The sequence below is a fragment of the Dermochelys coriacea genome, chromosome 20 (genome assembly GCF_009764565.3).
Source record: "Dermochelys coriacea isolate rDerCor1 chromosome 20, rDerCor1.pri.v4, whole genome shotgun sequence".
Taxonomy (NCBI): Eukaryota; Metazoa; Chordata; order Testudines; family Dermochelyidae; genus Dermochelys; species Dermochelys coriacea.
The window spans coordinates 6,665,970-6,678,753 of record NC_050087.2 but is presented as its reverse complement, the minus strand read 5'-3'; the positions used below and the strand labels follow the sequence as shown (position 1 = coordinate 6,678,753).

Genomic DNA, 12,784 nt, shown 5'->3' with positions numbered 1-12,784 from the left:
GTATGGAAGCTGGCCACACCAGATTGCTACCGATCAGTCAGGAATCAATTTGGAGTTGGGAAATTTTAGCTGTCTCACTCCTGAGCGTAACGGAGGCTTTCAGAGAAGAGGTCTTGCATGCATCTGCTGTAGCCTGTGTGCTGCAATGATGCCTACTGAAGTATTTGCTTACTGGTGTGGGAAAGCGTCCTGCCGGGGTAGAAGAAATAAGGCAGCCCTCCCCAGAAGCCTTTGGCTGAGGATTGCAGACTCCCTCCAGGAAAGTTTCCTCGAGTTCTTTGTGGAGGATTCACAGGACATCCCAGTGCATGTAAACAAACTATTCCACAGGGCCCCCTCTGCCTAACTGTACAGGGAATGAGAAGCAGATAGGAACTCTGCCTCTATTGGTTGGTTCACTACCTCTTCTAGCCTGATTGAAAAATAAGTAAATGAATAGATGTGTCTCTGCAATATCAAAGCAAACAGCATACTTACCAGAGGTTTCAGAGTAGCAGCCGTGTTAGTCTGTATTCGCAAAAAGAAAAGGAGTACTTGTGGCACCTTAGAGACTAACAAATTTATTAGAGCATAAGCTTTCGTGAGCTACAGCTCACTTCATCGGATGCATTCGGTGGAAAATACAGTGGGGAGCTTTATATATGCACACACAGAGAGAACATGAAACAATGGGTTTTATCATACACACTGTAAGGAGAGTGATCACTTAAGATGAGCCATCACCAGCAGGAGGGGGGGGGGAAGGAGGAAAACCTTTCATGGTGACAAGCAAGGTGGGCCATTTCCAGCAGTTAACAAGAATATCAGAGGAACAGTGGGGGGTGGGGTGGGGAGGAGAAATAACATGGGGAAATAGTTTTACTTTGTGTAATGACTCATCCACTCCCAGTCTCTATTCAAGCCTAAGTTAATTGTATCCAGTTTGCAAATTTAATTCCAATTCAGCAGTCTCTCGCTGGAGTCTGTTTTTGAAGTTTTTTTTGTTGAAGAATAGCCACTCTCAGGTCTGTAATCAAGTGACCGGAGAGATTGAAGTGTTCTCCGACTGGTTTTGAATGTTATAATTCTTGATGTCTGATTTGTGTCCATTTATTCTTTTACGTAGAGACTGTCCAGTTTGACCAATGTACATGGCAGAGGGGCATTGCTGGCACATGATGGCATATATCACATTGGTAGATGCGCAGGTGAACGAGCTTCTGATAGTGTGGCTGATGTGATTAGGCCCTGTGATGGTGTCCCCTGAATAGATATGTGGACAGAGTTGGCAACGGGCTTTGTTGCAAGGATAGGTTTCTGGGTTAGTGGTTCTGTTGTGTGATGTGTGGTTGCTGGTGAGTATTTGCTTCAGGTTGGGGGGCTGTCTGTAAGCAAGGACTGGCCTGTCTCCCAAGATCTGTGAGAGTGATGGGTCGTCCTTCAGGATAGGTTGTAGATCCTTGATGATGCATTGGAGAGGTTTTAGTTGGGGGCTGAAGGTGATGGCTAGTGGCATTCTGTTATTTTCTTTGTTGGGCCCGTCCTGTAGTAGGTGACTTCTGGGTACTCTTCTGGCTCTGTCAATCTGTTTCTTCACTTCAGCAGGTGGGTATTGTAATTGTAAGAATGCATGATAGAGATCTTGTAGGTGTTTGTCTCTGTCTGAGGGGTTGGAGTAAATGCGGTTATATCGTAGAGCTTGGCTGTAGACAATGGATCGTGTGGTGTGATCTGGATGAAAGCTAGAGGCATGTAGGTAGGAATAGCAGTCAGTAGGTTTCCGATATAGGGTGGTGTTTATGTGATCGTCGCTTATTAGCAGCGTAGTGTCCAGGAAGTGGATCTCTTGTGTGGACTAGTCCAGACTGAGGTTGATGGTGGGGTGGAAATTGTTGAAATCCTGGTGGAATTCCTCAAGGGCTTCTTTTCCATGGGTCCAAATGATGAAGATGTCATCAATGTAGCGCAAGTAGAGTAGGGGCAATAGCGGACGAGAGCTGAGGAAGCGTTGTTCTAAGTCGGCCATAAAAATGTTGGCATACTGTGGGGCCATGCGGGTACCCATCGCAGTGCCGCTGACTTGAAGGTATACATTGTCCCCAAATGTGAAATAGTTATGGGTGGGGACAAAGTCACAAAGTTCAGCCACCAGGTTAGCCGTGACATTATCGGGGATACGGTTCCTGTTGGCTTGTAGTCCATCTTTGTGTGGAATGTTGGTGTAGAGGGCTTCTACATCCATAGTGGCCAGGATGATGTTTTTAGGAAGATCACGAATGGATTGTAGTTTCCTCAGGAAGTCAGTGGTGTCTCGAAGATAGCTGGGAGTGCTGGTAACGTAGGGCCTGAGGAGGGAGTCTACATAGCTAGACAATCCTGCTGTCAGGGTGCCAATGCCTGAGATGATGGGGCGTCCAGGATTTCCAGGTTTATGGATCTTGGGTAGCAGATAGAATATCCCAGGTCGGGGTTCCAGGGGTGTGTCTGTGCGGATTTGTTCTTGTGCTTTTTCAGGGAGTTTCTTGAGCAAATGGTGTAGTTCCTTTTGGTAACCCTCAGTGGGATCAGAGGGTAATGGTTTGTAGAAAGTGGTGTTGGAGAGCTGCCTTGTAGTCTCTTGTTCTTATTCCGACCTATTCATGATGACAACAGCACCTCCTTTGTCAGCCTTTTTGATTATGATGTCAGAGTTGTTTCTGAGGCTGTGGATGGCATTGTGTTCTGCACGGCTGAGGTTATGGGGCAAGTGATGCTGCTTTTCCACAATTTGAGCCCCTGCACGTTGGCAGAAGCACTCTATGTAGAAGTACAGTCTGTTGTTTCGACCTTCAGGAGGAGTCCACCCAGAATCCTTCTTTTTGTAGTGTTGGTAGGAAGGTCTCTGTGGGTTAATATGTTGGTCAGAGGTGTGTTGGAAATATTCCTTGAGTCGAAGACGTCGAAAATAGGATTCTAGATCACCACAGAACTATATCATGTTCGTGGGGGTGGAGGGGCAAAAGGAGAGGCCCCGAGATGGGACAGATTCTTCTGCTGGGTTAAGAGTATAGTTGGATAGATTAACAATATTGCTGGGTGGGTTACGGGAGCCACTGTTATGGCCCCTTGTGGCATGTAGTAATTTAGATAGTTTAGTGTCCTTTTTCTTTTGTAGAGAACCAAAGTGTGTGTTGTAAATGGCTAGTCTAGTTTTTGTAAAGTCCAGCCACGAGGAAGTTTGTGTGGAAGATTGGTTCTTTATGAGAGTATCCAGTTTTAAGAGCTCCTCCTTAATCTTTCCCTGTTTGCTGTACAGGATGTTGATCAGGTGGTTCCGCAGTTTCTTTGAGAGTGTGTGGCAAAAGCTGTCAGCATAGTCTGTGTGGTATGTAGATTGTAATGGATTTTTTACCTTCAGTCCTTTTGATATGATGTTTATCTGTTGGCATTTGGAGAGGAAGATGATGTCTGTCTGTATCTGTACGAGTTTTTTCATGAAGTTGATAGATTGCCACTCTATACGGCTAAATTCAGTGCCTTGCATAATGACAGGTTTCAGAGTAGCAGCCATGTTAGTCTGTATTCGCAAAAAGAAAAGGAGTACTTGTGGCACCTTAGAAACTAACAAATTTATTTGAGCATAAGCTTTCGTGAGCTACAGCTCACTTCATCGGATGCATTCGGTGGAAAATACAGTGAGGAGATTTATATACACACACAGAGAGAACATGAAACAATGGGTTTTATCATACACGCTGTAAAGAGAGGTTTCAGAGTAGCAGCCGTGTTAGTCTGTATTCGCAAAAAGAAAAGGAGTACTTGTGGCACCTTAGAGACTAACAAATTTATTAGAGCATAAGCTTTCGTGAGCTACAGCTCACTTCATCGGATGCATGAATACATGGATACACCACGAAAGCTTATGCTCTAATAAATTTGTTAGTCTCTAAGGTGCCCCAAGTACTCCTTTTCTTTTTACTGTAAGGAGAGTGATCACTTAAGATGAGCCATCACCAGCGGGTGATGGGGAAAGGAGGAAAACCTTTCATGGTGACAAGCAAGGTGGGCCATTTCCAGCAGTTAACAAGAACATCTGAGGAACAGTGGGAGGTGGGGTGGGGGGGGAGAAATAACATGGGGAAATCGTTTTACTTTCCATTTCCCCATGTTATTTCTCCCCCCCACCCCACCCCCCACTGTTCCTCAGATGTTCTTGTTAACTGTTGGAAATGGCCCACCTTGCTTGTCACCATGAAAGGTTTTCCTCCTTCCCCCCCCCCCCCTGCTGGTGATGGCTCATCTTAAGTGATCATTCTCCTTACAGTGTGTATGATAAAACCCATTGTTTCATGTTCTCTCTCTCTGTGTGTGTGTGTGTGTGTGTGTGTGTGTGTGTGTGTGTGTGTGTGTGTGTGTGTGTGTGTGTGTGTGTGTGTGTGTGTGTGTGTGTGAGTGTGAGTGTGAGTGTGTGTGTGAATCTCCCCACTGTATTTTCCACCGAATGCATCCAATGAAGTGAGCTGTAGCTCACGAAAGCTGATGCTCAAATAAATTTTAGTCTCTAAGGTGCCACAAGTACTCCTTTTCTTTTTACCAGAGATTCTTTCCCTGCATCAGGCTCTCCAGGGCTGGACAGTAGGAACAGTAGAGGTCCTGGCTCGCCGTGCCACCGGATCCTGTCGTCTGTCCCCCATGTTCTTCCTCCTCGACCAACACCTCACTGTGCACTGCAGGGGCCTTTAATTCCAGTTTCCCCAAAGTATCCACCGGGCTCTTGGCAGTGGTGGTGGGGTCTCCCTCAAGGATGGCGCACAGCTCCTTGTAGAAGCAGTGTGTCTGCAGCTCAACTCCAGAGCAACTGTCAGCCTTCCTTGCCTTCTGGTACCCCTTCTGCACCTCCTTGATTTTCATGCAGCATTGCTGCATGTCCCTGTTGTAGTCCTTCTCCCCCGTGCCCTGAGTGATCTGCTCATAGATATCAATGTTTCTATGGCTGGATTGGCGCTGTGTTTCCACAGACTCAGGAGTTCCATCACTTCCTCTGTACTCCCAGGCAGGAGTGTGTTTGCTGCACGGAGCTGGCATGGTCAGCTGAGCAGTTACTAGGTGAACTCTACATGCTGAGGAAATGGAATTTAAAATTTGTGGGGTTTTAAAAGAGGAGGAGCATGTACCTACGTACCTGGCCATCTCACAGTGGAGTTCAAAATAGTGACCAAAGCGGTCACAATGGGGCATTGTGGGACACCTCCTGGAGGCCACTAAAGTTGAGGTAAGTAACGCAGTGACTATGCTTTCACTGCATCAACCTAAGCACTATGCCTCTCGCAGAGATGCAGTTATTAGGGCAACGTAGTGGACGAGTTACGTCGTTGGGAGCAACATTTTAGTGTAGATGCTTACAGGTTGATGTAAGCTGCCATCAGCCGGCATGAAAAGCAGCTCCATCCCACCCCTTCCGCTTCCCAAGAGTCTGGCTACCAGGGAGAGGGGCCGAGCGAGCTGACGGGGAAGCACAGAGGGAGAAGAACAACGCACCCTCCTCCAGGTAACTGGTGAGGAGAGTGCAGCGTCCCCAGGCTGGGTGCAGGGTGGGAGGTGCTGGGGAAAGCACTAGGAGTAGGCTCCCTCTGCTCAGCCTGAGTTAGGATCATTTCCAGCATCCCGTGTCTCCCCTGCTGATGTGTCCATGAGGGCGTGGGAGCTCTTGAGAGACCCTGTGGTGCTGTGACTCTCCCCAGGCCAGGGCCCACCCAGCCCACAGGCTCGTGCTCCCCGCTTCTGTGGCCTCAACCCCTCAGGAACCAGCAGATTGGCTGCGGTGGCCCACGGAGATGGGGCTGGAAGGTTTCTCCCAGAGACAACACATGGGGTGGCCTTCTCACCTTCCCAGTGTGCCCCCCCAGTATCAGCTAGTTCCAGTTGTGTCTGAGAGTACACCAGGCCTGAGTAAGTTTCCCAGACCTGAAGAAGAGCTCTGTGTAAGCTCGAAAGCTTCTCTCTCTCACCAACAGAAGTTGGTCCAATAAAAAATATTACTTTACCCATCTTGTCTTTCTAATATTCTGGGACCGACATGGCTACAACAACATGGCTTGCTTCACAGTAATCAGCCTAGGATCTAAAAAGCTAACTGGATTTTCTGCCTATTACGTTTTCCCCACTAACAAAGATTTTGTACTCTTGGAATTCGTCTGAAGGCTTATTGATGATGCTGAAGACAGAAGGGCTCTGGCTGGCTATCCCCTAGCTACATCTGCTTGTGTCAGCCTTATGAGAGCTGGAAACTTGTTTGGGTCGGTAAAATAAGATGGAGGGTGCACAGAGCAAATAGGAGAAGTAAGAAGGTGCCATGCCTCCATAGTCTCACTTCTGACTCCCACCCCATTCTGAATCTCCAAAGCATTCCCCTCTGACGAAATGGAACACGCATATTTGCCTTGCAGGTCCCTGGCATAGCCAGTTTATTTTCAGTCATTACAGTGACTCATAGCTTGAGTAATGTGGTTGTGAAATTCATCCCTATCCCCCAGCCTTTGCAGACAGGTGTTCTTTGGGTATAATGCAACATGATTTTTCCTGTTAACTTCCAGAGTTTACAGTTCCTATTTTTATTCCTCAGTCTGTCTACTCCAATAATAGGAATTCATCACACATCTGAATAATAAAAATGAAATTCACACCTCCCTTCCCTATCGCCCTTCTCCCTGGGCTGCCTTTTTTATTATAAAGATTTATGACTAAGCATGTCCTTAAACAAAAATGCCAGATTCCCTTGATGGAATTACAGCTGCCTTATGTACAGTTGGGTGGTTTTATTTGTAATACCTTGTAAATCTCCTTTTTGGGATGCCAAACTCTTCTGTTTCTCTGCTCAACTCTCCCTCCTCACTCCCAAATCACTTTTGAAATCTACTGTGCTAGCTGTATCTTTCGATATTTTAGCTGTGTCCTAGCCAGCACCTCACTTATGAGGGTGAGGTGAAACCAGTTTGGGGAAGGGATACAGACCAATGTGAAAGGACTTAGTGGCAATCTGAATCTTAAAACACACCCAGCTGTGCACAATGAGGCTGTAATTTCTTCTCTGGTTTCTGGTGACATGGGCTTTACGCTCTTGGTATGTAAGAGGAATCCAGTGTATCCAACCATAGGTCAATACTTGCTGCTTCAGAGGATGATAACCTCTCCATAATTCATCTAACCAGCTGTGCAGGAGGGAATTTACTCTTGACTTTTAGTCAGATAATGAATGATCTTATACCCTCCCAAAGCATGAAGTTTGATCACCCTCACTGTAGCATGAGATCAGTCACAAATCATCCTTTTTGTCTAGCACCCCTGCGCAAGCACAGTGGGAGAGAATCCAAAGTTTGGAAAACCAATCTGTTTTGGTCATTATACAACTGCAGAAGAAGCTTGCTGGCTTTGTTTGTCTTGTCCTTGCTTCATTGTCCACAGCTTCAAGTTACAGAAAAGTTTAGTGAGCAAGTGGTTTATCATGAGGTCTAACTGATTTTAATGTTCTAGAGAACAATAAAGAGTAAACCAGATAATTTATATAAAATTCAGAAACACTGCTGTAACAGGATGCTATCAGCTTGTGGAAGGGTTTCTGTTACATACCTCTCTGTGTGTTCACCCAACAGATGGTAAGGACTCCGAAGGAACTGTTCAGTCTCTGGGCTAAATGGCCTCGAACCAAGTACTATACCAGGAAACAACATGTAGGAAAGTACATTTATTATAATGAGGACATAGCTGTATTATAGAAAAGTTAAGCTAGATCTATGGTCTATGCTTCGATGTTAGCACCTTTTTGCTAAAGTTCTCTTTCTAACTCGAGGTTCTTTAAAATTCCCCCCACTCCTTTTTGTATTTAAATGGGGTGGTCTAGCCAGATCATTGTTTTCTGAATCCTTAGATGATCCCTGCTCTTTTCACATGACTCTTATTCTTTTTTACTTCCTGTCCTAGGTAGTTGTTATAGAATTGGTGCATGCTGTTAACAGCTGCTGCACCCCCTCTTAGAGGTGGATGCATATCAGTGTTGGGTTAAATGGTTCCTGCATATGGATCTGTGCATCCATTCCCAAAGTGCTTTGGGATCAGGCAGGTTGAAAGGCCTCCATGTAAAAGTAAAGCATATTATCTGATTAACTCTCTCATCATCCAGGGATGCTTGGTAGAGTTGGTCTCGCTTTCCACAGTCTAGTCTTAATGTCAGTAACATCATGATGGATTCCGTTCCAATTACTATTTTTTCTTTTTTTCTTTTTGAAAACAGAAAGCCCAAAGGAGAGCTCTGAGCCTACCGGTTCCCCTGCTCCTGTCATCCAGCACAGCTCCGTGACAGCGTCCCCCAACGAGCTAAACGTCCGCTCTGCAGCTGAAGCTGTTGCCACTTCGGTCCTCACTCAGATGGCAAGTCAAAGGACAGAACTGAGCATGCCCGTACAGTGGCACGTCATTATGGCTCCACAGTCTCAGTCTGCTGGCAGATGATGTCACAAACCACGTGACAGAGAACTAACCCATAAGAACTTGCAGACTGAGAGACTGATCATAACTAAGTCCCTGCTTAATGGGGGCAGATACAGATTTTTTTTTTTAAAGTGAGTTAAGGGCAGCTATGGAAGCTTCTTTATACTGCATATCCTATACAGAGCCTGGCCCAAAACCTTTGTCACGTGATCACCTGTCCGTACAGGATGGCTTCCGATTGAGGGATTTCTTGATCCCTTAGTGATGGTCAGTCAACTTACAGAATCATCAGATCACAAAGAGCCTCATTTGAATGCATCTTGAAAGGTTCATTTTCAGGTATCAGTTACGTTAACACTAAACCTCCCCTGGCTTGTGGTTTCTCTTGGCATTATCACTATTTTAAGTTTCACCTATTAGCAAAGGAAAGTAGCTGTTGGGAGGCTGTGACGTTTACTTGTGCTGTCACTTTATTTTTAACAGCATGCTGCTTCCAATCATCTCTTTCCCCACCACTGCTCTAGCTGACCTGCAACGTTGCACCTTGGCACAAGAATATTGTCTGAGTTTTCCACTTGGGCTATTAAGGTTAAAAAGGCTTAGGATAATGGGCTTCCTAACTCCATGGGTTTAACTTCCCTGACACCAAAGCTTTTTGGTTCCGAAGCAAGCCTGGCACCTCTGATTCACATGCAATTAACCATCATTAACTGCTGTAACTTGTGGGGTTTTTAAGTATGTGTTCGCAGTCACCAGTGCAGCAGTAGGAACTGTGGACGTTCCATATGCTTCTCTCTTAATTGACACCATAGCTGCTAATAATGCAGGTACCTTCTTCAGAAAAGGGCCTGCTTATAAATCTTCCATACAACAGTAAAGCAGTACCAAGCTACTGTCTGCCAGGACTGTGTGCAAAGCTGTTCTGTTTGATGCATGAAAGGATGATCTGGGGCAGATTGGATATAATGCAAGTCCTGGAATTAACCGGCTACGAAATCCACTACCCATCTCAATAAGTCATGAATTTAAACAAACAAACCCCACATATGTCAAAGGATTGTTTCCCATACATTTAACCTGATGATCTTATAAAGTGGTGGCCTTGAACGAAGGGAGGTGGAAGCGTATCCCACTTGCCCAGTCTTTTACCTCTTTTAATGGTTTTCTTCTGCTCCTAGTAGTGGTATATCTATTACTTTTCCTCAAGAGCAAACGTAGTACTTCTAGAGCTTCCAGGTTCATGGGGTAGATTTAAAATCAGCCTTGATATTTTAAAGGCACTTGGAATTGTCTGCTTATTGCCAAAGTGTGTGTGTGTGTGTGTGTGTGTGTGTACACTTTCTTTAGGTTGTCATTGACCTTTTGCTTGCTGGGTAATAGTTGTAATTTTGCATTTGTATTTTGGGAGCCGGAAAGGGATGCTGTGTGAATTTGTGCTACAGCAAACCCACCAGTCTGTGAAACTCTCAGCACTTCATCTTTCTTTTCTTCTTTAAAGACGCTTTTACTTCCATTGAGCTCTTTGACATCTTCACCCTGAGCTGCCAGACCACCTCAAATTGCACTTGCCACTTTTGATCCGAGTTAGTTTGGCTGAGTCAGTAGTTTGGCTTATCTAGACTTGGAATATTTGCTAGGGACAGCAATACCAAAGCAAAATCTGAGCATGTAGAATTTGACACCCCCCCCACCCTGATATAGGGAAGTTCCATTTATTGCTTTTCTAATTAGGGGTCTCTTCTCCCCCTTTTCTCCCTCATGTTTCTTCAGGCCTCCCTGCCATATTCTCTAATGTATTTCATGGTCCTAGTTGTCTCTTAATACACTGCCATTGTATGTTTGTCTCACCCTGTCTCACACATGCTCACACAAAATCATTCCTGAGATTTTGTGTTTCTTTGCCCTTTTAATATTCAAAGACACTGGAGCTAGCAGCTCTTGCTTCTCTGTTCAGAACCTGTGTGTAGTTACTACAAGAGGCATTCCAGATCAGGCACTTCATTTTTTATTTTATTTTTTTCTTAAAGCTGTTTATATAGAGAATTTGCATATAGGAGAGTGCTTTGAGTATAACTATCTCAACAGGGTGTCTGTTTCCTTGATGACAAAGAGCTATGCCATCAGCAGGGTTTTCAGGATCGTGTGAGTATAATGCAACAACCGTGGAAATGGTTTATAAAGTCTAACGGCCTGATTGGACAAGACACAGGGCCTTTATTTGGCTAAGAATCCAAGACAGAAAGGGATCATGGCCATGTTGTCAGAGGTCTAATACGACAGCAGGGAATCTGTTTGTAACTATAACTAGTTTAGTCTCTTGCAGACACCACACTGTCTTGTAAAGGAATAGCTTGCATAGCTCTGACGGATTCATTAGAGTAGCTGGATTCATATGTTTGGCTCAAGAGGCCCAAACAGCTTCTACATGTTAACTGATCATACTCGACTTCCAGCCTGCAGGCTAACATTAGTGTCTGAAAGCTAGTGGATGTTTAGCAAGAGGTAGGGGAAGCCCATTTTAACACCAGCACCAGTGCATGTTGAGACAGCACCACTGGGTAAATACTGCCTATTGATAGCCTTAACACATGCATAAAGCAGCCTTCAAATACCTTCCATTGTTAAGAGACTGGCAGCTCAAGAATACAGCTGCACAATAGACTGTACAGAAGGGGATGGGGTGGTAAGTACAGAGCGAGTTGGACAAGTGTGAAAAGGCTTTAACCGAAAGTGAATTTGCTTTGGTGCTCACAAACCTTATTAATTTCCATGGATACTTGTACAAGGGACCATTTTTTTGGTCCGAGGAAAGCAACACGCATGTGCATGTATGTGTTTGCACAGCTATCTTGGACTCGTTTATTTCCTTCTTCTTGTTCCTCAAACTCTTAGTCAGGATTGAAACAATACCATGTGATTTAGGTGACCAGTCACGTTTCTGATGGGGAATAATTAAAGGCATAGTAGAATGGAATAGCTTCCCAGCACCGCATAAACTGGAGTTAGGGTGACCAGATGTCCCGATTTTTATAGGAACAGTCCTGATTTTGGGGTCTTTTTCTTATATAGGCTCCTATTACCCTCTGTCCCGTCCTGATTTTTCACACTTGCTGTCTGGTCACCGTAACTGGAGTGGATTTGTGTAATGAGTTTGAAAGCTTCAGATTGCAAACGGACTTGTAAAAATCAGTCCATTGAGCAAAAATGGACAATGTTTTTTTTTAAATGGATTCTGTTCTAAATAGCTCACTCTGCTACAGCCACAACTAAGGGTCTGTCTGCCCAGTAGAAGCTGCACATGGGCTAGCTGAATCCAGCTACTCAAGACCGCACAGTGCGGGGTTCAGTGCTGGCTAGCAAGCCAGTTATGTACCCAGGGTCCATACTGGGCTTCCACTCCCCTGAGCTGCAGCTCGTACCATGTTGCGTTCACTGCTGCAGTTACCTGTGCTAGCTGGGTTAAAGCTAGCTCAGGTAGACTAGCCCATGCACAGCTTTTGCTGTGTAGACAGACCGTAAATCACTGATCCTTTTCTTCCCAGCACCTGTCTTTGTAATGGGAGAGGCTTACAAGGTTCAGAAAACAGGGAGATGCTTGAAGCGAAAAAACTCACCAAGTGTCAGTGTAATGGACTCTGGTCCCTGCTCGCTACTGGCCCCTTGTGGTCAGTGGTGGTGGTGTAAGATCCTCCATCTTCATCCCTCCTTCCTAGGGCTTCCCTTAAGTTCAAAACAGGCTTTGTATGGCAAAACAGCCCTTTTTTCAACAGAAAATGCCCCAAATAAGAAAAAACCCTGAGGCCTCTGGTCCAATTCTTGCTCCTTCTTAAAATGGCCAGTTTTCAGAGTAGCAGCTGTGTTAGTCTGTATTCGCAAAAAGAAAAGGAGTACTTGTGGCACCTTAGAGACTAGTTCACGAAATCTTATGCTCAAATAAATTTTAGTCTCTAAGGTGCCACAAGTACTCCTTTTTTTTTTCTTTTTCTTTTTTTTTTAAATGGCCAGTCATCCAGACACAGAACAACCCAGTCAAGGGTGTTTCTCACACGTCTCGGTCTCTGACAGTCTGAACTGTGGGGTTGCTTCTCCCTGGGGTCTGGAGGCAGACCAAGAGATTTGGTCACATTCAAGGAGCTATGGTAATGGGTGATTTTGCTGTACATCCTGACTCAAGGGGTTTGAATGAGCAGGAGAAAACGGAAGGATTATAGGTACTATAGTCTTTAGACACTACAGCTGTAGGTACAACAACCATCATATTTGTTACCAAAATGATGTGGAACTGATTGAGAGGTGTGTGAACTTGCTCCCTGGGACAGTATAGCATTACTGTAAAATCTGT

At 45.0% G+C, this 12,784-nt stretch overlaps 1 protein-coding gene across 4 annotated transcripts in view; it reads left to right on the top strand.

Moving 5' to 3' along the window:
* Positions 1-12,276, top strand: part of LOC119846028 (cyclic AMP-dependent transcription factor ATF-7) — a 105,442-nt gene extending 93,166 nt beyond the window's left edge. For 3 of the 4 annotated variants that reach the window (XM_043506726.1, XM_038379142.2, XM_043506727.1), the window contains exon 12: positions 8,246-12,276. In XM_043506726.1, coding sequence (XP_043362661.1) covers positions 8,246-8,463 — 218 coding nt within the window. In that variant the 3' untranslated portion in view covers positions 8,464-12,276. The other variant, XM_038379143.2, reaches the window with a different exon arrangement.
* The last annotated feature ends 508 nt before the right edge of the window (positions 12,277-12,784 follow it).